The sequence below is a fragment of the Rhinopithecus bieti genome, unplaced genomic scaffold, assembly GCF_001698545.2.
Source record: "Rhinopithecus bieti isolate Rb0 unplaced genomic scaffold, ASM169854v2 scaffold_51732, whole genome shotgun sequence".
Taxonomy (NCBI): Eukaryota; Metazoa; Chordata; class Mammalia; order Primates; family Cercopithecidae; genus Rhinopithecus; species Rhinopithecus bieti.
Genome location: NW_016821090.1, coordinates 1045902 through 1056793, shown reverse-complemented (window position 1 = coordinate 1056793; position 10892 = coordinate 1045902). Strand labels below are relative to the sequence as shown.

The window sequence follows — 10892 nt, the reverse complement described above, 5'->3', positions numbered from 1 at the left end:
AAAAAAAAAAAAAAAAAAAAGCAAAACGAGCTCTCAGAAAGAAGACGAAGCACCTTTTCTGTGTTATGACTAACCTTACAAGCCACTCAGCCACCTAGATTGTGACTTTAGAATTATTTTATCAGAAAAATCTGCTCCACTGGGATGTTGTGCTGAGAAGGAATGTGATGCCCATCTGCCTCCTCAAAGGTGCTGTGGTTTATTATCCTTTAATAAACTGTTCTTCTTGCCTTGTTGGAGCAATGGCCCCTTTTACCTTGGAAAACTTAAAAGACTGCAGATGATTTCTATGATGTGTTCTCTCCAAAAGGAAGAAAGGGAAGTAGCACTGGCTGAGTGCACCTCGGTTCCAGCTGCTGTGCTAGTCGTGGGCAGACGGTCCTGTGGGGCCCTCCCATAACCTCAAAATGGAAAAGATGCTGCCCAGTCTCACAGCTGAGAAAACCCATGCCCAAACAGGTTAAATGACTGAACCACTGGCCCATGGCTCAAAAGCAGAAAAGCTAAAATTAAATCTAGGCCCAGTGAACTCCAAAATCTTGTCATGTGATGCTTCCTGGGCATTGCCTACTTGGGAGCAGAAAAATGAGAAAGAGCAGTCTTCATCTTATGAACTGAACTTTTCTTCAAAGTGATCCAAAAGATGATCCCAACCTCAAATTAATCCTTAAAGTTCAGTAAGTAGTTTAACAGGCAAGATGATTCCTCTTTGGGAAGTACAGAGAGAATTCTGCATGGGACTGCTTACAGCATCTAGAGATTTTGCAGCCAGACCCTGGTATCATCAGCTAGCTTTCAGCATTTTCGCAAGACCATCTCTAGGTGGTGCAATGACCATGCGGTTCTGTTTACCGAGGCCTGTCTATTTCTGGCTGACTGGGTACTCAAAGTGAAAATATCTGCTTGTCAAAAGTTGTTGGATCATTTCCAGCATTCAAAATCATTACTAAATAGTCATTCCAACTTCTTAACTCTCTGATGCAAGACTGTGGCCTGGGAGAAGTTGCAGGGGAAGAACTAAAATCAAAAACTAAAAAAAGAACCATGGAAAAATAAAGAAAACCAACACTTTCTTATGATTATTCTCTGTTCAGGGTCTTTGCTTTTTCTAGGATGACTTTTCAAGTCCTCATAAGTGCTAAAGGTCTTAAAACCACCTCCAATTAACATTGTTTAAAAAAAAAAAAACAACTATTATTCTGTACTCATGAAGCAGAACACTCCCCAGACAGGGAAAACTAAGAGATACACCAAGACTAAACTGTACAAGGAATTAACAAGAATGTTTAGACAGATGGAGCTACATTGAGCAAATTTACTCCGATTTTGGCTCATGGAATACCCTGGTCATCTCACGTAAGAACAGGGCCTGAAAATAAAAAGGAGATGCTTCATAGCACACACTCCCATTCCAGATACCCCTCACAGGGACCCAGATTCTACAGTAATCCTATTTCCTCCATATGGTCATCCCACAACCTCCCTCTCTCCTCAGTCCCTCCGTACTGTGCATTCTGGGATCCAACTACCCCCGAGGAAAACCACTACTGGGACGGAAACACATGCATCCCGGGGACAGCACATGGAAAGAATGCAGGTTTTGGACTTTCTACATAGCTCAGAAGAAATCCAGGCACTGGCAGGAGGACGACGATAAAATTGCAGTCACAGGAGCACCTTAGAACCAGGCTCTCCTTCAGGAGAGGAATCAATTAAGAGTATTTTCCAAATGTACATGCTCTGATTCTTCGTTGGTAATTTTGATATGACTTGAGGGTAAGAGAGATTGGGTGATTTCGCAAAGCTTCCCAAGTGACCTCAATACGTCTTGCTTACCACATAAAAGTAAAACTTGGAAGGAATTGAGGGCGAGGCAGAAAGTGAGCCCCATCCACCTTCCCTGGACCATTGCTCTGGCAGAGTGGCTCTGCCAGCAAGGTCACTGCCACCCTGGAGCTTTTAGTCATACACACACAAGTACAGGAAACTCACCCGCTCCACCAGTCATGACACTTTTTGCTAAAAATTTAAAAAACTTATTCAACTAAAAGATAAAGTGGAATGCCAAGGTCGAAATACAAAATATGATGACATAAAAATAATTTCAGAATACCTCTGTAAGGCAAGCTGCAAAGCTGAATATTCAATAAGTATTCTTATTTAAAATGTCATATTAAAACTAACACTAGAAAAACGATAACTTGTTAAGAGTGCTAGTTTTTTAGGTTTTTAGGCATTTTAGTTTAAGAGACACTACTGGAGAGAGTTAAAAAAAATGATCAGTCTGACCCACTGCTGGTTAAAATGGGCATGACTTTCTGTGTTTGGAAAGCAATTTGACAGTATCAAGAGCCTTGGAAACATCTTATACAAAGTACAGTTCCACAAATTTATCCTAGTAATGTGAGCATGGGTGTGCATACATTCTAGGCTGAAGATATTAATTACAGACTTATGGTAATTTCAAAGCATTGAATCATTTAGTAAAAGGGCTTGGTTAAATACATTGTATTACATGTAAATAATGAAAAACAAATCAGTAATGAAACACAGTACATGTTAAGTAATATGAAAACATTTTCAAAAAATATTCCCATGAAAGACAAGGCTTCTCAAATAACACATAAAGCACGAACCATTTGTCAAATTACGTATAAATATTAGTAGTGTGTATATATACAGATATATACATTGTGTGTATACACATATATTTGGGTGTGTCTGTGTATATGTATATGCACAAATACATATATATAAAACATGCATTATATACACACACACACACATATATATAGCATATATATTTTTTTCCAAGGAAAGAGTATTTGAAACTATAAAATAATGCCTGGTGATTTCTAATCACTGAAGCCAAAATCTCAGTAATGCCATTTATGATGGGGATTAAAATGGAAATCCAATTTTACACCTGCAGAATTTGATATTAGCTTAAGGTCACTCAGAGACTTCATGGGGATAAAATCAAGAATATAATGCAAATAGAAATAAAAACAATGGATTATATTTGGGACAAGCTGTGTTCTGATTTGCAAACTGAAAAAAAAAAATCTAGGAGACAACCTATTAAAATTCATAGCAAGAGAGGCCTTTTAAGCAAACATAAATTGTGTTAATGTCATCATGATTAAATTTCAGGAGACTTTCAATTTGACTTTGATATAAAATTCATGTATGTAAGTAATCCACTCACTAACCCAATAATAAGATCCATCCCACAGCTGCCATCATTCACTTAAGTCAAACACAAATCTTAAGCGTCTTGTGAAGTAGATTTAATGAAGTCGAGATGCATCCCGGCCGAACTACTCTTGGTTACACTTAATCAGAACTGAATAAACAAACTCAGTATTAGTCACACTTGTGCAAGTTATTCCATTTCACTAAAGCCAGAAGAGATTTTCATGTGATCCTGCTTAAACCAGCTAAACATCTGGAAATGTGGAAACTATTCTGTAAAGCGCAAGAGGACCACACGCTCGGAAGAGACATCAGTTATGTGGCTGAGGTCAGGCCCGGGGAGGCTGGAGGGGGAGTGCATACTGGAGATAGCTTACTTACAATGAAGCCAAGTTTCTTATAATCTCGCGTGTACATGGACTTGCGTTTCTCCATGCTGCCACTGCTGTTATTAGGTTCAGACTCAGCATCAAAAGCAATTCTTCGAAGTTCAAATATGATGTCCCTCTGAGCCTGAAGGAATCAGGGAGTAGAAAGAAAAGGGAGGGGAAAAAAGCTGCTTTCATTGTGTGACATTACATAACTCCCCCTTTCCCTGGGGTCTAAATGAGTCACTGCATTCAGGCAAAAGAAAAACAGATAAAAGAGAACCAATGTTCTAAGTTACAGCTTTGCAGACTGGTCTTCCCCTGTCAGTCTCCCTGCTGGTCAGGTCTGGCTGTATTCCACAGTGGTCCTCTTAGCCAAGTAGTCATCTGGAGCATGAATATTGATGGTCCAGTGCAGTCTTAACTGAGAGGCCCAGATATGATGGAAGGGTCGTGATTGGAGAAAGCTAAGCTAGAGAAACTGGGGATACCGTACAGTTGGGAACAAAGTAAGAGGTACCCAAAGTACCTCACACCACTAAGTTACTTCATGGAAATAAACACAGGACAAAAAAGAAAGAAAGGGTCAAAGGTGCAAACAACCCAAGTGTCCATCCAAGGGTAAATGGATGAACAAAATGTGGCATGGACATCCAATGGGATACTATCCAGCCTTTGAAAGATGGCATTCCCCATAGATGCTACAATATGGATGAGCTTTGAAGATACTACACTGAGTGAAATAAACCAGACACAGAAATACGCATATTGTCCAATTCCAATTATATGAGGTCTCTGGAGTAGTCAAATTCATAGACAGAAAGTAGAATGGTGGTTACCAGGGCTAAGAGGACAGGGGAATGGGGAGATAGTGTTTAATGGGTACAGAGTTTCAGTTCTGCAAGATGAAAAGAGTTCTGGAGATGGATGGTGGTGATAGTTTCATAACAATGTGAATGTACTTAATGCCACTAAACTGTACACTTAAGAATGGTTAAAATAGTAAACTTTATGTTATACATATCCCACCACTATAAAATAAACATATAAATACATTTTTAAAAGGGTTTCCAAGCAAAGAGGGTCATTCAATATTAAGATGCATTGCTCTCTGTCACTAGAAGTGATAAGATGACAGTCTCCTCTCCCTGGGATGACCACACCTTGCCAAAAACGTGGGGCACATTCACTGCCTCTCAAAGCCTCTCCATCATTCTTAACTGCATGGCCTTGCTCCATGAATGAAGTGCCGCGGTGGCTACACACTTCACATACGCAGTTGACATCTGCAACAGATCAGGCCCTCACGTGCCAATAATGAGTGTTTTCCTTTCCAAAGCTGCAGCACTGTTTAAGCTGAAAATGTGCTATGACAGGGCTCGCAGCTGTTTCCTCTCACCCTACCCTCACACAGCAAAAGTCCCCAAAGGCTTCTGAATGGAGATATAACTTTTCATGCACAACAAGAGACCTAGCAGAGAGCTACAGCCAACAGCCAACCAACAGAAATGCTGGCCCAGAAATCAGGTTTAATCTGGGACCCTGCTCTTGGCACTGATCTCTAGAGGATGAAAATTGCTGCCTCAACCCCGTAGAATCAATGCCACTAGTTGTCTGGGGCCTAGTGGCCCTAGTTGTCTGGGAGGCCCTAGTTGTCTGGGAACTTGACTCAAAAGCTACTACCATTAAACGTACTTGGGGCCAGGGGCGAAGGTCTGTGGTCATGTGACATCAAACTTTCTTATTCAATAAAGGCAGAAGATGCATGTTTGGAGCCTAATGGAAGAATGCATTGGGTATATTTTCTGATCCTGGATTCACCTAATTTTGAAGCCATGCCCCTATGTTCTGAGATGATAATAAAATGACATCATCTCAAGCTGTGAAACTCCCTAGTTGCAGGGTACCTCAAAAAAAGACTTTTACTGTCACTTTTTGTCCGTCTTGTGCTTTAACTGCTGTCCAGTGAGCACTCACCTGGTCCTGGGGGTCCATTTTGGTCATCATCCTGTCTTCCAGGAGGTTAAAGGTGAGCACTTGCAGAACATACAGCTGATGCGCCATCTCATTGTTGATGGCCCTTTGGGCTCGGATGACATGCTAGGGAGATGGTTCACAAATGAAATTTTTTAAAAAAGAAAGAAAAGGAAACAACAAGAATTAACCCTCAAGTAGGCTCTCACAGTCTTTATTGGGAGGTACAAGGAATGGAAAAGGTAGGTGAGGGCACAGGGAATTTCAGAGCTTTCCTTTACATTTCAGAGCCCAGGAAGGTTCCTGATCTTCAGGTCAAGGTCCAGGAAAAACCTACTGTGGGCAGGCGTGAGTGGAAGGGGAAAAGCGCTGGAAAAGGACTGGTGACGGCAGCCATATAAGTCAAGAGAAGGTGTGCTTGAAATGGGGGTGTCTCCGAGACACCAAGAAGGTGTGGATTTCTATAATGGAAGCATCTGTCACATACAGCAGAAAAACCCATGGTGCATACCCATAGGAAGCAATCTTGCCATTATCTTACCCTACGACTGTCTGACAGGTGAGCCCACTTCAAAACGGGGAAAAGTTTCACAAGGAACACACAAAAGCAAAATACCCATCAAGTGTTAATCCACTGTGGGAGCTACATAAGGATGTCTACCATCAAAAGCAGACAGCAAAAGCTCGTGAATTTCTTTACTCACTGTTAACAATTAAATGAAAGATAAAATGACTCTTCCCCATAGAAACAGAACTGAAAACAGAACATACAAGGAGTGGCAGGACAGGAAGACTAGATAGGTCCACCCCCAACCCCCTCACCCCCGCCCAGAAATGGGACAGCTGCCACCAACTGAACATTCAGCATTTGGGACTAACACACAGCCTTTTCAACACAAATTCTGGCTGTACATTAAAAATGCCAAACAACGGATCAATGTGGTGAAACAACCCATCACATCAGTTATTTCAAATGTTAGCCCCAGTCACGCCTTGCTATCTGGAAGACCAATTCTCTTGGAAATCTATACTTGCTCCTGGGTAGACTGCTGCAAACCAACTTCTAAGTGGCTATTCAGTAAATGACAAAGTTCCCCACTGTAGAGAAAAATGATCTTCCTCCAGGACTGGAGGAAGTCTAGGTCCTTAGAGTGCTGCCTGGGTGCCTCTCAACCTGGCATCCACCTGCAATCCACACCCTAGCTGTTAGTGCCATGTTGAAACAGCCAGTTAAAGAAGGAGGGGTGAGAGAAGATTGAGGAGTAGAAGAAAGAGGACAGGGAGAAATCAGAGAATACCAAGTCACCGAACCAAAATTATGGGAAGCAGGGAAGCTAAACAACAGGATGGTTAGGAGCAAATCAAACCCCTTATCCTCCAATCTTCAGAATAGTATGTTAACTCATAGCACACACTTAGTATCCAAAGTGTGTGGGTATCTCTTTTCTTAGCAACTCGAAAGTACTGCACTGCAAGTTCTTGCAGGAGAGTACCAACCTCAAACTTCAGCCATCAACATCTCATAAAAGAAGAGATGTTGATTTCTGAGACAGGGTGGCCACAGTCATTAATGCCACTCATTTCTCAGGGCATTCTAACCCTGAGTGCCACATCAAGGTAATATGAAGCCACTGAGCTATACATTGATGCTGCAGCTTTATAATGAGAGCCAATATAAAGAAGGACAGCAATTATGAATACTTCTGCACTTCCAAAACCACAGTTGGACCTAGATGTATTAAGATGCTCTCCCAAGATTCATTTCAGATTTCAGTTCCAGAGGGAAAAGTTTTATGTTTCCCGAAGAACTGGGGGACCTCTTTTTATCAAACAATGAAAATTATACTCATATGTTTCATGTCATCCTTGACAGCCAGGAAGTTTAAAATCGAACTAACTTGGTCACAAACTGCAGTCATTACCACTGGCTTTGGGATCTAGAACACTTATTTTCAACATTAATTTTTGATGGCTTACTTGCATAGGTGGGGCGGGGGGGGGGAGATAGTGTGTGTGTGTGTGTGTGTGTGTGTGTGTGTGTGTGTGTATAAGCCACTTGTTTTTGGTGTTTTGACATCTGGGACCTTGTTGACCCTGGAGAGACTGCCCCTCCCAGATCTAGCCAATTCCTAGAGATAATAAATGACTCCTTTCATATGCAAATGAACCAGTCCAGAGCCTTGGCAACCACACCCCACTCCTATACAAGCTCTGGCTCCTACTCTTAGGATCGCTATTCTCCTGCCCTAACCACCCAGGGCCAGGTACCAGACAACTAGAGACAGCCCATAAACTCCACAGCCCACTGAAATTATTCAAACTAGCCAATCCTAAACCTGCTCAGCCAGCTTACCTGGCCTCACTTGTCCCTTCCCTCAAAAACCACAGTAAGGGCTCTCGCCCAGACCTCCCTGGGCCTTCCCTGCCTCCCGACTCAGGAGCTTCCCCTCCCCCCCCAATCCCCCAGTGGCATGGCATGCCCCCTCCTTTGGGGAACTATAATTAACAAACTTTTCTTTTCAATGCCAGCCACCTCCTGATCTGTTGGCCTCACCATACCCAAATAATGCTAAAACCTGCATTTGAGGACCAAGTGTTTTTAACTGTAAGCTTGCTGAACTGCTCTTTGGAATCACACAAAAAGAAATTCTTCTTTTTCTTTCTTTTCTTTTCCTTTTTTTTTTTTTCTTTTTTGTAAGCAGGGCAATCAATCAACCTGCTTCTTTCAAGTAGCTGTTAAGTCAAATCGCGGGTAAGGCCTCAGGAAATCTTGTTACTTGGTTTATTTCTGAACATTTACAAGGTGACACCTTAGGGCTTTTTTTTCCACCAATGTTTAAGGTCATTTTGCATTGCAGCGAATGAGTGGCTCCCATCTTTATCTTTCCTTCCTCTCTCTTGCCAGGGGGCCCCAAAACTGATGTTCAACATCTCAGGACTTCTCTTGGTACCTGATATGTTTACAGCTAGCTTTCTCATTAAAAGAGCAAAACCTCATCAGGGTGAATCTCTTAAGCCCTGACCTCCCTAAGCTGCCCCACTGAGAGAGCTATCCAATCCTTCCTGCCAGAATGCCTTCCCCCTTCCTCTCTCTCCAGAGCAGTTCCAGAAACCCCTCCCTCTGATCCAATGAGGCAATTCCTGTGGGAAAGACTTTATTTACTTCAATTCCAAAAACTCACTTTTTCCTTCTTTAGAGTTCCTACTGCTTCACCACAGAAGCAAGTCACAGAACAAACCACAGATTGAAGCCAAAAGAAGAGATTAATAAATGCACCAGGCCACTCCTCCCCCACAAAGAGGTCATAGCACATAGGTACTCACTGTTAAAATGATGGAACGCAATTGCTTCTGAGCCAAAATATTCGCCATCTCCTGTGGAAGAAAAACACGCCCACACAAAGGCTTAGGTTAGAAAGCTACATTTCGACATGGCCAAAAATGACTTTACCCTGGGGTGTGCTTCGTAACTGTATATCAGCAGTATTTCGTATGAAATAATGAACTCAAACAGGCAGCAGTATTCAAATTATTTTCTTTTTGACTGTTCCATTTAGAATGTAAAAGCCATGTCCAAAAGGAAAGGAAATATATCTGGCACCTGCAAAATTCTCTTCTTTGGGAATTTCTTCCTTCCAGAAAAGGTGGGTGCTAAATAAAATCAGGCACTCCAAACAAAGCAATCGTTCTCTATTAGAAAGCCTCATCATCTTTTATTAGACTACGTATGTGCAGAAAGGTTTTATTAGGCAACACATGCCTGTAGCAAGGAGATTCCAGTATCTTCTAAAAGTCATTTCATCTTAATCTGTGCAAAACCCAAGAGTGAGTAATACATATACCAGGCTACATAAGTGATCTGAGTGGAGTTTAAGTGAAGGGCAAATATCTGGGTGATGCAAAGCTCTAGAGTCTACACTCACTGAGCTCTGCAAGGCCTGATTTCTACAGGTTGTGTTTCATGCCTTGGCATCTCTTGAGTGGCATGGAGGATTCAAGGGTGATTTTATTAAAGGAAATGATGCACAGACTCCTTTTATAAATATTGACAAGTAGAGGCTAAGGGAAAATAACATATTAAGCACAGTCTTGGAGCACACATTTTAAAGTAAAAATACTGCTCATATTCAGGAAGACACTTGATTGTTGTTTTGTGGTAGGGGGTGTTTTTGGTGTTGCTGCTCTTACTGAGTAGAGAAGAAACTAAGCTATGGTTTAAACACAGAACCATGATTTCTACCAAGGTGAAAACAAATTTGCAGAAAGCAAAGAGAACCAAGAACATGGGGGTGGGGGAGATTTCTGAGGGGGGCATACAAGCAGGGGTAGACGGGAGCAGCACGGGAGAGCAGGGCCCACTTTACGCTGACAAAGGGAACGTGGGTGACTTACAGTCAGAGGACAATCAAGGATGTCAACATTGCTCTCTACATCAACCTAACGGCGTCATCGCCACCACAGAAAGGAAAGCAAGCAGGAGAGAAGAAGGGATGGAAATTCAGAGGACTCTGTTAGAGGTTGACCACTTTATTTGAATGCCCCTGCTGACCCACTGCATTGAAAAGTGCTTAAATACTGTAAGGTGACAAAAAAGCTAGATGACCCTCAAGTCAAAATCCAATACTAGGTCTTCTTCCATGCTCTTGAAAACAAGAAAGCAGGAGCAATGACGCATTGAGAAAAAAGTCAAATGGTAACCTAGAAGGAACCTTCCCTTCCACTAGGCATAGAAAGCAGTGCTTTCCTCCCAATCTTCACAGAAAGGCCCACTGGTGGCGGTTTTTTTGTTTCTTCTAGGCCAGATGTCAAGTAAAAGCTTCAAAGGATCCTATAGCTGTTTTAATTTCTTTAAAACATGAACTTATTGCTCATAAATAAAACAGAAACAAAATTTCTGTTCCTATGTTTGCCTATCAGTTTATAAAATTTAAAGTTAGAAAGGACAATGTATGTCCAATTTCTACTAAAGAAATCATTGTGGTTATCTGTTTACAATGTTTATTGTCTACATAAGCTGTAGGTCCCTCATGAGCAGAAACTTTCTTTTTTGTATTCCAAGCCCAAAGAACAATGTCTAACACCTAGAAGACAATAAATGCTTGATAAAATAACAAATAAATATTTTACACTATTCTCCTAAGGAACAGCAGCTTGGTCAAAAAGAAAATAGAAATATCCATGCCTCCATTTCTTAGTCTAATAGTAAGGAATTGTTGGAGTAAATGTGAGAATCCATGGGGAATATTTTATAGTATTAAAATTATGTAAAAGTATATAGATAGATACAAATATGAATCCAGATATACTGACATGGAAAGATGTCCACAAAATATTGTTTAGTTTCAAAAGCAGTTT

General features: G+C 41.4%; 1 protein-coding gene across 1 annotated transcript in view; it reads right to left on the bottom strand.

Moving 5' to 3' along the window:
• The window catches only part of ELMO1 (engulfment and cell motility 1), a 588614-nt gene that overhangs the window by 350326 nt on the left and 227396 nt on the right, over positions 1–10892 (bottom strand). The window contains 3 exon segments of the mRNA XM_017860159.1: positions 3577–3708; positions 5541–5663; positions 8862–8912. Coding sequence (XP_017715648.1) covers positions 3577–3708; positions 5541–5663; positions 8862–8912 — 306 coding nt within the window.